Source organism: Amphiprion ocellaris, chromosome 4 (assembly GCF_022539595.1).
Source record: "Amphiprion ocellaris isolate individual 3 ecotype Okinawa chromosome 4, ASM2253959v1, whole genome shotgun sequence".
In the NCBI taxonomy this organism is placed as follows: domain Eukaryota; kingdom Metazoa; phylum Chordata; class Actinopteri; family Pomacentridae; genus Amphiprion; species Amphiprion ocellaris.
Genome location: NC_072769.1, coordinates 1,048,718 through 1,066,183, shown reverse-complemented (window position 1 = coordinate 1,066,183; position 17,466 = coordinate 1,048,718). Strand labels below are relative to the sequence as shown.

General features: G+C 40.5%; 1 protein-coding gene across 9 annotated transcripts in view; it reads left to right on the top strand.

Moving 5' to 3' along the window:
* Positions 1–17,466, top strand: part of lrba (LPS responsive beige-like anchor protein) — a 198,375-nt gene that overhangs the window by 153,992 nt on the left and 26,917 nt on the right. For all 9 annotated transcript variants that reach the window (XM_023262251.3, XM_023262258.3, XM_023262253.3 and 6 more), the window contains 2 exons: positions 1,957–2,109; positions 15,942–16,109. In XM_023262251.3, the coding sequence (XP_023118019.2) occupies positions 1,957–2,109; positions 15,942–16,109 (321 nt within the window). The remainder of the gene's footprint in view (positions 1–1,956; positions 2,110–15,941; positions 16,110–17,466) is intronic.

Genomic DNA, 17,466 nt, shown 5'->3' with positions numbered 1-17,466 from the left:
ATATGTTGTGTTGTTTGTGACAAGCCAAATAAAATCATCATAGTTTGGAGAGAATTTGGCCGACTTCCTTGTTATTGTGGCACAGGGGAAAACCAGAAGAAAACCTTTTTTTTTCTGCTGCTTGGATACAAACAAAGAATATGAAGACATAAAAATAGTTTTTAAAAAAAGAAACAGAGATTTTTTTTTACTTTCTCAGTGGCAGGCAGAAGGCAAGCGTTCTGACATGTAATTTCCGAGCATAATTGTACAATTCAGAGAACAACGCTGTCTGATTGCTGTAACACACACAAAACATAATTTACAAATGATTTCTTAAACTTCTAAATTTATATAGCAACCATACAACAGTTTTTTTTTTACCTTTATCCTCAGTCTTGTTCTCCTAAAGCTCTCCTTAATACTGTTTGACATGTTCAGATCTAACAATCACATCTTTCCAAATTTCCATCAACGATTCCTCACAGCCTTCTATAGTTTCAGAATCATCTTAGCTTCTTTCACAAACTCAGAATTACTATTTTGCATTTGTGTATACAATGCACAGAATGAGCCATATATATGTAAAATATGTCTTAAACATGCACATACATTCACACTCTAAGAACATATGTACATATTGTACTGTAGTACCAAATTTCGCTTTGTGTAAATAGATACATGGATCATTCCAGAACTGGAGGACATTTGGGCTTCAAAAATTTTGAAAAGTAAACCTTCTCTTATACAATTTTCTGCTACATATTCATCAATAATAGGTAATAAACTATCAAAGGCTTTATTGGCTCAGTTTACACATCAATGGTAGCATTTTTATTCCATGTTTTCTGTGTTGTTTGCTAACCCTACTCTAATCACAGTAACAGGGTTGCTAATCCATGCTAATGTGATCTTTTTCTCAGCAGTAGAAGCTAGATATTTAGCTGCTGTTACTGCTGACCAAGAGGACAAACTGACTGATGGAAAACAATAAAAAAGAATTAGTCTGATTCTGATAATATGAGGTAAAGTGAGACGTTCAATCAAGGCTGACAATGTGATGAAAATATGAGAAATAGAAGAGAGGACATAGCTTGTTCCCACAATTACAAGAGACATCAATGAAAAAATAATACAAAAAAAGGAGATTTAAAATTCATTTTAACTTTTTTATTTGAGATTCAATTTGGTCATCAGGGGGTGGGACAAGAGGAAAATGGCATTTTAGGGGGAACTCCAGACTTATTTGGTATTTATAAAATATTTTTAAACATTCTTTTCTCCTAGTTTTTTTTAACTCTTTTAAAACCACAGGGATCACCGGTGGCACCGCAGCACATGTGTAATTCAAATTACTGTAACTCCTCGCTGCTTCGTGCAATTTTAATCATTCAAACTGCCCCTGAAAGCTGTGAAACGGGGCTTTCTGGTGCTATTACATGCATTACAGTAATGACTGAGTGCCGTGTGGGGAGAGGGAGGAAATGAGTGGAAATGAGTATTATAGTGCTAAAAGAGTTAAGATTTGGTCTCAGGACAAGTACATTTACACAACAACTGTATGTTTTAGTATTTTGTACATGGATTGTTTGAAATTTGATGGGTGGGACGTCCTCTGAGATGTCCTCCAATTCTGGAATGACCCACATAACACCTGTACAGTGAGAGAAGGGATCCAGAGATCGGCCTTGTAAACGCATCAAGAGTTCAGTCTGAGCTGCTATTTGTTGAGTAGACTGATAGAAGTGGGAATAAAAGACAGTTTAAAACAGCTGCTCTTACATTTGTAGCATCTGCCTGAAGGTAGAAGTTTGTATTCTAAAAGTCTGATGTGTGAGGGGTCCTTCAGGATCTTGTTTGCACATCTCACAGCAGTTTTTTTCATTGACTGAGTTGAAGGTGTTCTTGGCATCTCTTTTTGTTTGTAGTGCTCTAATTAACCGGGTTTACTTATGTCTCTGTGCCGTGCCCATTTAGGAGCTGATCCCAGAGTTCTACTATCTGCCTGAGATGTTTGTCAACGCCAACAGTTACAACCTGGGCGTGATGGAGGACGGCACCGTAGTCTCTGATGTGGATCTTCCCCCTTGGGCCAAAAATCCAGAGGAGTTTGTGCGCATTAATCGACTGGTAAGACACACAAAAAGTGCACAACACCATACAACACACACAAATGATGTCAGCAAGTGCGCGGCCCAGGCTCAAGCTCCTGTTCATCAACAATACACTGAATCCATGACAGCTCTGGCATCCTGCAGTCTGCAGGCATGAATAATGTGTTGAGTTGAAATTGTCCTTTTTGTATAGTCATAATTCATGTTATTTTTGTAAAATGTGGAGTCTCCAACTCATTAATATATACACATTTCTCCCTCGTATGTCACATAACCCAGGCCCACTGAAGTCATAGTTTTCTCCGAGCTTAACTGGAAATGCTAATTCAAAGAGGCAGTGTTATTTCCTGACCGTCTCTCAGTTCTTCCTGTTACCTGATCCTCCCACTCCTCCGACATGCTCCGACTCTCAGATTGCTTTGTTGGCAAAGTGATTGAACATTGCCTCACCTAATATCCCTATCCTCCTCACCATCGCTCTCACCACTCTGTTCACACACATCTGGTGAGTGTGTGTATGATTATAACAGTGTTTCTGTGGAGAGAAATTACACAGTATCCCCTTTCTGATCTCCTCCATTCTGTCCGCTCAGCCCAAAGTAGAAGTATTTTGTGTATATTCATGTCGGATGTTGTCAGACTTGCCATCATATTTTCATTATAGATGTTCTCTTCTCTGCTATATACAACACACACACACACAGATGGGAAACTAAGGTAACCATTTGTATCAAATTACCTTGCTCTGCTCTAGAAGGTCAAAAAGTCATAGATAGGGTTTACATTTTCTCTTGTGACTTCATTTACGCTTTTAGTCCTTCATCTTTAAAAACTTCTTATCGCTCAAAAAACAAGCTATATGTAGCATTCATAATTTTGTGTGTGTACATAAAGAGGATAAAATTACAAAAATCACACTTTGGATTATGATGCAAAGGAATTCAGTCTTTCACAGACCACATTCGCTTTCAGTTTTTCTGTAAAAGCAGTTGCAGCTTCATGTGTGACATGTGCCCACAGTAGTAATGGGTGCTGATGAGGCTGGGTGTGCTCTGTGACCTGTGTAGTCCTATGTTGGGGTCTGTTAACCAGCCTGCTGATATGACGAGGCCACTATCATTAATCACACACTCCTCTCTTTTTGGCTGTCAACACGGTCTAGGCCAAGGTGGGATATATCAGAGGAAGCATGTTGTGGCAGTGATGGCAGCATTTTGTTTTACAGCATTGTACATGGAGGAAACTGAAGGTTTGCCTTTATTTGTGATCAATAAGGAATGCACTTGACAAATATTTGACTTTTACTATGTAGTGAAGAAACGGTTATTTCATCAGTTGTACAAGAAATTCATTTTAAATGGCATTAATAGTATAAAATTGATGAAATATGTCTCTGTTTTATATCATCATAAATTGAAAACATTTGTGTCTTGGTCAGACAAACAGTAACACAATTTAAAGGCATTTCTCAGAACTTGTGATTCTTTTTTAGCTTTCTTTAAAAATTATTTATTCTTATTTTAACCCCATTAAATGTTATTCTTGCTATAAATTGATCCAATAGTCAGACTGATAGTGATTAGTGTAGTGATAGTGTAATTACAGCTCTCATATTTATTTGTTTATTTATTTTGCCATTTTCCTAAGGTTTTTCACATTTTTTGCAGCCATACCATCTTATTTTGCAGAGGGCATAAATTCCTTCATTAATACTGCCCCGCTGAGTAGTTTTTGTTTAATATACAGAGCTAAAACATACTGACATTAAAAACATACACAATTTGGATAATATTATTTTATACACTACAAATCTGTCAAAACAGTAGCACCGCAGAAACCTGCTTGTTAGAATATGTGCATTAATGTGCCTTGTGTTCTTGTAAGCACAAAGCAGCTTTTCATTGCCGGTTTAAGTGTATAAGTCTCATCTATTTCTGCTCCTGCAATTTCCTCTGCCCCTTTCCTATGTGCCCAATTTAGTACTGCAGAGGCAATTTAGACTTATCCAAGCGGTCTACACTCACACAAGGTCCCTGCTAGTTGCTGCTTTCAGGCTAATAAAATTTCAGTTTGCAGTTTCTTCCTCTGCCTCGTGCAAATTGAGATATTGATCCAATGTGCAGCTGAGCCCAGCAGACACCATAACAAGCTCACAAGAACAGGGGGTTTCATCATAAGAGGCTTGCAAATATCAGCTTCATTATCACATGAACACAAGTTTCAGTGTAACCTGCTAATCCAGGACGCCTCAGGTAGTAAGATTCCTGAATTGACATTTAGTGGTCACACACTACATTGCATTTTTTATAGAGGTTTTAATCTCTTAACCTAGCATTGTCAGTTTTGGATTGCACTTCATCGTGGTAATTTGACCATTTCAAGAGATTCAATCGCATAGTGTTACAGACTGTATGGAGAGCGGGCCACGGACGAGGTAAAGGGAGGGATGTGTGGGTGGACAGGTCTCTGGTCATGACAGATAGCTGGCATTAGAGGGTGTCAGCTGGCAACTGTGGTACTGTTGGGAGAGAGATGAGCATGCTGGAGAGCAGAGACGAAGAGTGAAGGAGTTAATGGGCTGTTTGGCTCTCTTTAGCTTGTCTGCGCCTAATGGCCTCGCAACATGAGGATAGACAGCAGGAGAGGACACGCAAACACATGCAAATGCACACACACTTCCAAACGCACACACGCCTGCTGTCTCCACTCTGGTTATGAGCTTTAGATGATTAACAGCTAATTAGGGCCCAATCTGGAAAGGCCATTAAAAGCCTCTCTCAGTAAAGGATTGTGCTGCTGTGCAAAACGGCAGCTTGTTTTTGTTGTTGTGAGTGAGAGTTGCATGGCTGGTAATTAAAAAAAAAAAAAAAAAAACATAGAAGATATAAACATTCCATCAAACTGCAGCGCGGTTTATGTTGCTCTGCTGTTAGAAATGTCATAGTTCATCACTAATGTTTAGCAAAACGTGTGTTGCATGGCAACAGATTAGCTGCAAGTGTGCGTCTACACAGTTTGATATTCAACTGCTGGCTTACACAACGCTGAAGGCTCGACTTTAAAACCATGATGTGCTGTAGAATTGTTGAATTTTTGACAGACTCGCCAGAGACGGAGCACCTCTACACCTTAAGATAAGCGTGCACCTCCACTACACTGAAGTGCCTACAGCATACTTAAAAGCTTGCTTGTAAAGAAACACTCCCTTTTTCCTGGTCCATCGCACACCCACACACACATCCACGCAGAGACGCTGGGGTCTCGAGGCAGCATGCCGCAGAGATCAGGGGCTGGCTGTTGTTTTTACCAGGAGGTCGAAGGAGAGGTTAAGAACTTGATCCCTCCTCCACCAGATAACTACATTTCTCTGGGCACTGTCAGTCCGTCTGACATTCCACTATATATGACCACATCTCACTTCTCAGGTCTGCTAACCATTAGCGTGATAGCAGGTGATCGTGTGTGTATACTTGTGTAAATTTGTGTGTGTATTTGTCTGCACATCGGTGTTTACCGGAGCTGTCATGTGTCCAGGGTTCATTGGAGCTACTGATATGGAGCAGCCTAAACCACAAACTGTTATAGTAGCCGCCTACTGCTGTGAACAGCTTTTTCCAGGATCTCTTAAGTCATTAAAAATCCATTGTTTACACTGTAAAATACAACATGGCTTTTCTTCTTTGTTATAAAAGCAACATTTATTTAACATCTAATAATGCTGGACATTTCAATTATTGTAATCTACTAAATTTAGTTCAGAACAGTTGCATAGTAGTATCTGTTTTGATACACTGAGTTGTCCAGTAACTACTTAGAGCAAAGACTGCTCAGAATGAGTTTTATTTCCATTAAACTTGGGTTCCAGTCACCATCTAACCCATTCAAACTCTACTGTGCTCATTTGCTGTTCTGTACTTCACATGTTTGGTTCCTTTCAGTCGTCTGTGCTCTTGCAGTGCTGCTGACAGAGCTACAAACCACACACATGGGAGAGACGGGCAGCACATTACTTTTGGCCTTTTCCCCCTTATAAAGCATCGACTCACTCAAAGCCGTGACAGAGACATCAGCTAAACTGCCCTCACAGAAGGAGAGAGACACTTTCTTCTCATTGAATGGGTTAAGCCAGTTGAGTGATGGGTCAGAAGCTGATGCTGAGAGAGTTGACCACACATCCCCACCACATGTGGTCAGCTCTCACTGGAAATACCTGAGACATCTCTTTTTTATGGATGATAGATGCCAGTGTAACTCGTGTAATACTTCAAAAGTTAACTTTTATGATCCCCAGTGAATTAAGAATACAGACAACCCTTAAGGCACTTTGGATTACAGAACTTATTGGATATCTGTGTGTTTAAAAGCTGTAGCAAGAAAGGTTGTACCATTTTGTTGAATTTCCATACACCTTTGATTCCTGTGAAAGCCTTTGATACAGGCACAGTATGTAACTGGTATCGCAGTAAAGTGTGGTACACACTCTGAGTTAGATTCACCCAAGACCATCTTCAATATTTCTCCCTTGCAACATCTCAAAATGATCTGCTAAAATTAAATATGTGCATCAGCTTACTGCACTATAAGGTGGCAATCGGTTATCTGTTAAGATATTAACAGTTGAACTAATTACTTTATATTATGTGAAAGGGTTGTTACTCTCAATGAGTATAAAAAAACATCCGACCAGCACTATTGCTCGTATTAGGAATCCCAATAGTGCAACTGAAATCCAGTTTGATTACTAATTAACTTCAGTGCTGCGGACAAAATGTTTATTTACAGGATGCTAGCACATAAAATTCTGTTCCAAAATATGGTTCATCAACTGCTCATGCAGAAAACGCAAAATCATCATGCCAGTACAAACCAGCAAAACTGAAAACATCTGTAACCCACAGCCATTGCGTGCTAAAGTGTATTTGCTAGGAGCTGGAGTTTACAATGACTGACCGACGAGCCACAGGGAAGTGTCTTCTCCCTGCAGGGGTGACAACTGAAGCTGCCACAACAAGCACTTAGGGAGTTACCCAACATGTGAATATGTTGTGATCCAAATTATCGTCACACGCTGCAGAACGTGCAGTCAGGTGGCAGCTGGTATGTAGCTCTGTTGATGATACCCGAAGTCATGACTGCTTGCTGATGTCTGGTAGTCATGTATGAAGCTGTAGACCAGCGAAGGTACAAATTCAATCTAAGGGCTGATCGTTTGGAACCTACTTCACAATGAAGAAACTCACCATCATCATTATTATGTGTGCATCATTGGTGTCTTTCCTTTTATTTGCAGTTTAACGCTTTCATTGTCAAACTTCCGTGCCTCAAATGGTAGGATTAGCATGTTTGTTTTTGATTAATTTAAATGAACTCCTATTTAAAACAAAAATGTGTATGCAGTGATCATTTTTGCAGTGAACAGGGATACCAGCCTGTCTCATAGAATCTCACATTTTGACCCTACAGCTGTTATTGTGTTGACGTCACACTAATCGTGCCTGCAGAGGTATGTCTACATGGCTGCTAACAGACAAATGTCATATTAATATGAGCCGAATCACCTTTACCCTCACAGCTTCATACACTCACACTATCGCACTCTTTGAAAGTCCTCCTCTGAAGTTTGTCAGCTTTATACGCTGACAGCCCTTCACACTTAGAAAAACCACGTCATCGTGCCAAAACAGTCCATTATCCTACTAGATTATGGTCAAGTCAAGATAGGAATGTGTTGTACATGCAATTTTTGGCATTTGAAAACATGATTTAAGTGGCAAATGCTTAAACACTTATATACAACATATTTATTATAATGCAAATTTGTCAAGGGACTCTGGAAAAAAAAACTAACATTTTTTCCCACAAGACACATCACCAGACACGATAGCTCCCCAGCTCAGACCACCAGCTACACAAAGTCAAAGATCATGGCTGTTTACATTCACCTCTCATCCGCACCGCAGTCTCTGATCAGACACCCGCTGGGACGCTCATAATGCCGTTCCCACCAGCCTCCACGTCTTATTCTCACAGTAAACCCATAGAAACTCACGTGTGAGCTGAGGTAAACCACGGCAAGGACCGGTCGCCAACCACTAAGATATACTCCTGTGAGTGAAAATCTTAACGTTGTCTCGCCCAGCGTGGCCTCATGTAACAGAACACAGTTTACCATGTTAGCCCAGCGCTAATCTACTCCCCTGGTGTCTCCACTGAAAGCCTTGTTGTTGGATGGGAACTAGCACGTGGGGTGGAGGGGGGTTATCTGGCTAACGTCAGCCAGCGCTCACTGTAGGGGTATTGTCATGCATAAGGGCAGACATGTTTACTGTGTGCTCAGTGTTTTACGAGCTGTCCCCCCTTCTCCTTTGCCTCCCCCTCCTCTCCATCGTCCTCCTCTTCAATGACGCAATAGAGGAGGCTGATGAGAGCCTGAGAAATGGGATGATCTACTGCTGCTGACATACTCACTCACTAATGTTGTCCTTCTCCCTTTTCCTGCACTCCTTTCTGCCAAAGTCTACTGAGATGCTTTTTGCAGCGTCGCTCTGTTTTCACGCTCCTTCGGTCTAACTTTTAGTCTCTCTTTTACCTCTCAGACTCCTGGGCATCTCAGCTTTATTTAAAGCTATATTTGCTGTCTGCCGCATCTCAAATATGTTTTAATGGAAGCAAACACAGAAATAGTTTTTTTAACATACTTGGCCCAAGTCTACCTGTAGGCCTTTTAGATCCTCATAACAACTGCTTTTAACAGTTCCATGACAGGTTAGTGGGTGCGGAGCTCCAAAGCTTTGGAATAATTTTCCTCTTTAAATCAAATTGACATGTTCAAGAAAAATCTCAAGATGCTCATGTTTTTAATGGCTTTTTGGCTACTCTCATTTAATTTAGTTTAGAAATGGATCTTGTAAGTTTTTCTCATATTCAGTTTTTAGGTTTCTTTTGTTTTCCAAATTGATTTTACAAGTCTTTATCCTGTCCTGCTTTTTTTTTTTTTTTTTTTTTTTTAAACATATATTTTAGTTTTTTTGCTGGAAACATGTGCAGCACCTTAGTCAGGCCAGGTTGTTTTGAAATGTGCTGCATAAACACCCCCGGCATCATTTAAAAGTAAATCAATAAATCAAGCAGACACAGAATCACATTTTCCACATAAGACAGATATATCTTGACCGCTGTTATAAGCGTTGGTTGAAATGCTATGGAGACATTCATGAACCACACTGACTTTTCTTGTCACCACGTGGATAGCATTAGTGATTTTGAGGTCAATGGCAACAGTTATTTAATGAATGAAATTGGGTTCAGATATTTGTGCTTAGAATTCTAGTCAAAACTGGTATTGTCATCACCATTGTGCAGTCTTACATGCTGACATATTAGCATTTTTAATATTAGCATTTTAGCATGCTGATGTTGACACTCAAAGCATGACTGTACTTAAATATAGCCTCACAAAATTGTTGTTATGGCTGTAGACTCTTATTCTTTTTAATTCTATCTTTTTCTGTCTGTTAACTTGAACAATGGAAATTTGTGAAACCATTTAAGGGATTAATTTAGAATATATCCCTAAAAAATAACGCATGATAACACTGAACTATTGCTTATCCCTTCCCACAGATTATAAGTAAATTATAGATTTCTAGCTTTTTGTAGAAATGGTGGTTAGCTTTTTGTTTTTGTTCATTTCAGACACACAAATGTGCACACAGACAGACTCATACACACACACATAACCCTAACTACACTCAAGCTGATCAGCTCAACCATCCATCCTAATCACCTCCACTCTGTGTTGAGAGGCCTCCACACCTTCAAACGGTCCTCCAGCCAACTCTATAATCATCTAAGACAACGGTGCTCCTCTCAGCAGCTATCCAAATATTTCCTCATCCAGCGCCGAAGCCTTCTTCAGTGGGCCTGTGTTTAATCAGCTCTGACTGTTGACTTAGCTTTTGCTCACTCGATCCTATTGTCTCCTGGCCCTGGTGATGTATTTGCTGGCTTGTTAGCCTTTCAGAGTGTAGGTGGACCGATTGCTAGATTCTCTGCAGGTGCTTGTTAGCAGTCGTTGGGATTAAAGGAGACGGTTGTGAAAATGCAGTTTTCTCATTTTAGTGGTTTTCTGTTGGTTCTTGCCAGTCAAAAAGTATTTTTAAAAATATTTTGCAACAAAAGGGATTTCTAAAGGATTTATGTATTTTAAGCAATGCCACAAGCCTTGGTTTGCATTTTTACACATTATTATTGTGCTTTGTGCTGCATGATAGTATTATTGTCATACATTAACTAAAAGCTTACAAGAGAAATAAACAGCCGCAGCATTTTTGCCTTCTGACTCTGAGTCAGCACTGTTTTCTTCACCCATTTACCTCTCAATCAGTAGTGTTTACTCCTTTGTCTGTGCTGTAAATTGGGCCAAATCCACCGTGACATGTTTGTTTCTGGAAGATACTTTCCCAATCACTGTTCATTCTGCTTCTTTTCAGCCCATAACATGATATTCTTTCTTTTCAAGTGAGCCAAAGATATTAGGAAAGATAGGAGGAGAGAGCGGCAGAGAATTAAGGTCAGAGTTTCGGGTTCCACTTGCCAGCGAGCCCCTCCATTGAACCATAGCCAGAACTCTCACAGTTGTGACCTGTCTAATTAGTTGAGCAGGAAGGGGGGGTGGGGGGGGGGGGTGGGACTGAAGTCACACACACAACCCATCTGGGGTTTTCTTGGTGTGTGTGAATATGAGAATAAAGGAAATGGTTCGTTAGGTGCATGCCTGCTCTACGGATCTCATTCCTTACGTCATCCGTAGGTTTTTTTTCTGTCTTCTACCATGTTGAGGGCCCCCGCTCTGCTGGCTGTTTACAGGCTTCTTCTGCCTGCTTCAAAATGACTAGCGGCTTCTCATTTGCAACCAGCTAATAAGGCCTTAATCAAAGCGCTTTTCAACCTCAGGCCAAGTCATCTCCAGAGGAGCTGATCCGAAGGATCAGATGACTGGTGGAAAGAGCAGGAGGAAAAGAAAGAAGTAGCACTAAAAGTGAGAGAATAAGTAGATGGGGAAATTACAGGGGACTGTTGAAGTTGGAAGAAGAACAGAGAATTGAAACAGGAGATAATAAAGTTGTACTGAGTAAAGACGAATAGGCTGGCTTCCATTAAGGACGATAATGTTTGGTGTACTTGGAAACACGCGGATTGGATGGGATTCCATAATCTAATTTAATAAAACACACAATAAAAATTCAGCATGACTAAACACAACTGTGGTTAAGCATTGCAACTTTTTACAAGTGAAAATGAATGATGTTTCACTGTCACACATTCACATGCTGAACACGGCTCTCAGGATGTTTTGTTCAGCTTGTTCTTAAACAGTCCTTTTAGTATATGCAGACCTGACAAGTGTTTGCTTTATTCATCCGTAATCAATACAAAAGAAAATAGTCTGCTGCTGACAACGCTCTGCATACAACATGTGCATTCAGTTACACACCCGCACCATCGGTGACACAAGTACGTGCACATACATGTAAACTTGCATCACTGTTGGGATGCAAATGAGTGGATTGATTTGTTAAGTGACATTTTAACATCCTTACGGACAGCTCTCCATAAGTCCTTAAAAGGGTTTTTTAGGACCAGTGAGGGAAGGAGGAAAGCGTTCACTGTCACCTCGTTAAGACTGAAGTGAAATCCAGCTCAGTCCAGACCATAAGGCTAACCACAAACCACAGCAAGGTACAGAAACTTCACAGATAGGCCCACTGCACACCTGCAGCATGGTCAGACACTTTTACTTTTAAGCAGAGAAGGATAATCACTGCAAGAAGTCCAAAGTGAAGTTTTAAAAAAAGATGATGAAAATAAATCACCCACCTGCATACAGAAAAAACATTCTAAGATGAGGCTATGCACTAGTTGCTGATTCAAGATCAGACATTCTTGGTTTTGCTTCTTGCTACTCAAAGTAATCCCAGTTTAATGTCCACCAGCTGGTTAATTGCAATCACTTGGTGTCTCTCGTCTGATGTCTCAGATTGGGATAGTGTGTCTTTAAGTCGTCAGTTGAGAGTGTAGCTGCCTCTAAAGAGTAACATATTGACAGACACATAGTCAAACTGTCATTCTTTTTGAGTGCTTTTGTTTTTCTTTATGAACTTAAAGCCTACTCTCCAGCTACAGATGTTTCACAGAGGAAAGAATTATAGTAACGTGAGACTTACACAAAGACTAGACTTGCTAATTATGATCCATTTCCATTGGAATTCACATCACAGCCGTGCAGATTGGCACTCTAGAAAAATAAGCATGCAATTCAAAAAGAGTATATAATTATATGCATTCGAATACATGGTGGCGTTGATGGGAAAAAATGATTAGGGCAAACGAATCATTCTTCTACATAGGAGAGTTTTTCCAAATTAATGTTGCCATTGGAAGCAAATCACAGCACACAACAAAGGGGACCCTCCTTTCCTTCAAAGGTGTACTTTGTCAAATGTGTAACAATAGACGTGTGGGATTCCAGTGACTTCTACCCCCTATCAACATTTACATAAAGGCATGCTAAATTATTCATTAATTATCAGAGAGTCCCCCGTGGATGAGGATGACACACACACTGGCTGCTAATTGGCCCATCAATAATCCTGCCTGGTTCTCCTGAAGTGGCACCAGATCCCACCTCAGGAATCCGATATCTGGCCCAACCTTCTGCTCGACCGTTTCCACAGTGTGGCACCACATGAGGAAATGTTTCCACACCTGCTCAGCTGACGCATTGTTAATGGGTTATCGGAACATGCCTAATTTCTGTACTTCACTTATATTAATTATCCATCGAGAAATTACAATTCTTCATGTGCAGTGTTCTTGATATAAGTGGAATATTTTATTGTGTTTTATTGACATCAGTATGCTGCTGTTTGTGTTTGGTATGGTATTGTGAGCTTATAAACATTACAGAATACCATTGGCACTGTTCTATACATTTGCATCTATGAAAAACACACGATGAGTTCCTCCATTGCACTGAGCATGTTGAGTCACAAATATGCAGTTATGGGGTTTTTTTTTTTTGAACAAAAGCTTTGCTGAAGTAGCTGGCCTCAGTACTTATTACCAAATGGCACTTAAATAGGAGCAAATAGTGTGTTTGTGGGGGACTACTGTCAGCCGCAAATTTGTTGTGTTAGTGACAGCAGCAAATAAACTACAGTATAATGAAGAAATGTGACACCCACTGCATTGCTACGTCTCAGTAATTTGATTTTTATAGTTTTTAGATAGCAACAGAGTTTAATGGCTTGGAGGACGAAGCTGTATCAGGCTTGTCTGCACAGGCAATATTTGTTATTAGGATCAGCTCATGGGTGGGTTTGTTGTTTTCATTTGATTTGCTGATGATACAGAATATCACCAGAACTAGTTCTTTTCTTCTGTTAATGCCAGGATGTTTCTCTGAATAGGGCTTCTGATATAAAATCCTCAATCGAGATAAAAGGTCAGAATAGAATTCTTGCTCTCTAATCTCCCTATTGTCTGAGTGATGCAGTAACACTCTACTGTTTTTTAAGGTTTTCAAATCTGAGGGCTTTGAAGCACCATGATCAAGGGATTTTACTGTATCCCCACAGGCAGAGGTAAACATTCTTTGAATCACTGAGATCCAGTCCGCTGAGGTTAAATTCCTACACATAAGCTTCAGTCAAAGAGAGCTGCTGAGGCTCTTGTCAGACAGCCGCTGACAGACCAAACAAATACAAAAACAGATATACACTTGCAATGCTAACACAGCACGCACAAATTCTCGCTTATTCTCCGTCTCGCCCCGTCCAAATGGTACGTGCGAGTGATTTCCATAAAGGCGGGCCTCTGGAGAGCGAGCTGCAATAACATGGCTCCTCTTTGTTACCCCATGCTGATTGACAGTTGATTGCAGTGCACATTAAATGCCCATCAGTCCCAGTTTTAGTTTTAGAAACAGGGGAGCAGGGCCCGTCAAAGGTCAATCCCAGAGCATAATGAACTGATCTCTGCCTCTCGCACACACGTGACTGAACCCCACTCTGACTGCTATTAAAGGGAGCTTGAATAAAGAAGGTTTCCCGTGCTTATAGTGTAACATTAATAAAAGGGATAGCCCCGTGACACAAGCCTTTAAACACACTAACATAAGTGTGAGATGAGTGAGAGGGAGAGGAGTCTAGACTGTCTGCAGCTCTCGAGGTGTTCCGTTTTATCTTCATTTTTAAGATTGTTATATTTTAACATTAGCAACCAAAGTTCAAACCTCTGACAGAGAATCTGAAGTGAGGTGAAGAATAGATGGAGATGGATTTGTTAAATCTATAGCTCTCAGAACAGTTCTCACATTTAAGAGTGTTTTAACAAGACACTACAATACACACCGACTAGTACATAAGGTTTGGGTATTCTTTGAGATATTTTGCTAATTGTTCCGTTACTGTACCTCAGTAAGTAAAAAAAACAAGATGAATTTCATCAGATGTTCAACCAGCTTCTGGTGATTCGTTTTTGATGATCATTCTGCAGCCTGACTCTGAAACACAAATTTATTAGAAAGTTGAAATCTCAGTCAGACCTTCATCACATAAAAAAATAGTGACATGACTAATACAATCTATGAAGAACGGTGGGTACAATGTCCATACAATAATGAAGAATACTGTCAAAAGGACATTGATCTGTGATGTCCAGAGGCAATAAGATGTCAAGTATACTGTATTAAATGTGTTAAATATCCCAAATGCACACATCCATGCTCTTTCTGTACAAAGCTAAATCAAACTACAATGTATTGGCATTTTTCTAAACTCTTGCTTGTAGCATCTTTGCTTGTTTCCACTCATTAAACCTGAAAACCCTTTATTTCTTCACATTTTCCCCTTGCTACCAACAATGTGATTCCTATTCTTGTGTTATCCACGACATATTTTCGTTGTTAAGCTTCTCGTCAGTTCAAGATCATGGGATTTGTGACAGCATCAGAAATTTCGACGGCACTAATGCTGCAGTGAATACATCATCATACCTCAAACGCTCACACTCTCCTTCTTAGACGTGCGCTCTCCTCCCTGATTGAAAGTTGTAATTAAGAGAGTGGGGAGGAATGAGATGCAGAATGAGCTGTCAGAAAGTCACATTTAAGTGAGGGATGCACTGGTCTCCACAGTAAAAATTTAAATGATATAAATTGCCATTTAAGTGTAGCACAGGCTAATGTTTTGTCACAAATTAATGTGACACAAGGCAGCAATGACAATCAGGGGCTGCCTCATTCTAATTTGGTTGTGTTTAAAGGGCTTTTGTGAGCCGACAGCTTTACACAAATTAACACAATTGCCTGTTTTTATGAGGAAACCATAAATGTTTTTTCCCTGCTTTGCCGACTAATGAGGAGAGAAAATGGCTTGTAAAGCAGCGTTATGGCGATGCGGAGACGTCTGCAAAAGAGCAACACGGTGCTCTTATCCACTCACAACCAGCAGAGAAAAGAACCAAGACAGAAGCTGAAATGACTCCCTAATGAACTACAAGAGTTCTCTAATGTTTTGATGCTCCCTTATGATCAGATATGGATTCACTCTGCTTTTTGCTCGTTATAGAAATCATTGGCAGATTCTGTCGCAGGAACAATTAGCAGGATATTCTGCTTTCTCTGTGGAATTCACCTTTGAGGGGCATTAGTGATAACTGCTGCTCAGTAATGGGATGAGGAACGTGTTTGGGGAGCAGCATTTGGTGAGAGTATGCTGTGTAAATGGTGCGCATCTGTTGAAGTTTACAATACTCATAATCCTCTGTGCTCACTTCCATTTGCAGGCTCTGGAGAGCGAGTTTGTGTCCTGCCAGCTCCACCAGTGGATCGATCTGATTTTTGGCTACAAGCAGCAGGGACCTGAAGCCACCAGAGCCCTGAATGTTTTCTATTATCTAACCTATGAAGGCGCTGTCAACCTCAGCTCCATCAACGACCCCATGCTCCGAGAGGTGAGGTTACTACACGGTACCATAATATTCATTTAAATACGCATTAATGCACTGCACTGTGATTTAACTTCCTTGGCGGATCATGCTGAGTAATGAGAAAATACACCATATTACAGTAAGTACACTTGAGCATTAGCACTCTCAAATGGATGCTTAATCTGACTTTATTGTAAAAGCACATGTCCAGTCAGTGCATCTGTGTTTGAGGGAGATTTTTGATTCCATTAGCCGTGTTAAATTGCTTGTAGAATGGCATGGGTGGGGGGGGGCTAAGCTAACAGTCTACTGGCAGGTATTGCTGAGCAAAGCCTTTCCCTTGTGTGATACCTTTTGAAAGCACTCCACCAAGTGTTCCACTTTAACGCCTTAAAGCCTCCTCCTTGGCTTTCATTCATTATTCATATCCCCAACTTTGAACTGCTGCACACACACAAGTTAGACTGGCCTGCCCGAAAGCAACAACACAAAACACAGTACTGAAAAGAAAAACACAGCTAGCGTGCCCACAGCCAAACACTAGCCTGACAACTTCACCAATCTGCTGGAGAAGGCAGCTAGCCAGCAGCAGGCCAATTGACCCTGCTCCCATCAGCCTTTTTGACATCAAAGTTTTTTAGCGCCAACAGGGGCACATATTCTATTTTTATTCTTGGCAGACTATAGTAACAAGGCTTTTTGGAGACTTTCTTTACAAGGATAAATCCCTTTTATTACAACTTACTTTAGCTATTTCTATTGGCTTTAAAAACATAATTGCTGAGACCTGGAAATGTGACATCGCTGCAAATAAAGGCAACATGAGGGCAGACAGATGATCTCATAATCCATACAGATGAGAGTGGAAGTTTGTTTAAAACCAATCTTACTGTCTGACTGTTTGTTTTTTGCTCCATCTGACTTTGTTTTAGCAGCATTTCCATCTTGTGGAATAATAGAACAAAAATATGAAAATAAGACCCACTTTGGATTATACCGCTATTTGCTTTTAAGCAGGAGTCCTCGTGGTGTTCAGGTCTAAAATGGAGATGAGTTCAGAGCATATCAAGTGGCCGAGCAGCCACTGTACTGCTGCCCTTCATGCTCGGTGACTGGAGCATCACGGACACCAGGGGTAGATTCTTGATTTATCACCTCATTCACCCTAATTCCCATCCAGATGTGCTTTGGCCTTTATCCCCCACACACACACACACATGCAGATTCATTATCTGGGTTCACCGGTCATTTCCACACTCAGCCCATTACCCATTCTTCTGGTTAACACACACACACACACGAGAAAACCGGACCAGTGGTACTCCGCTATTTCTGCCAAGCTGTTCCAGCAACAATGGGATTGATAAATTGACCAACATAC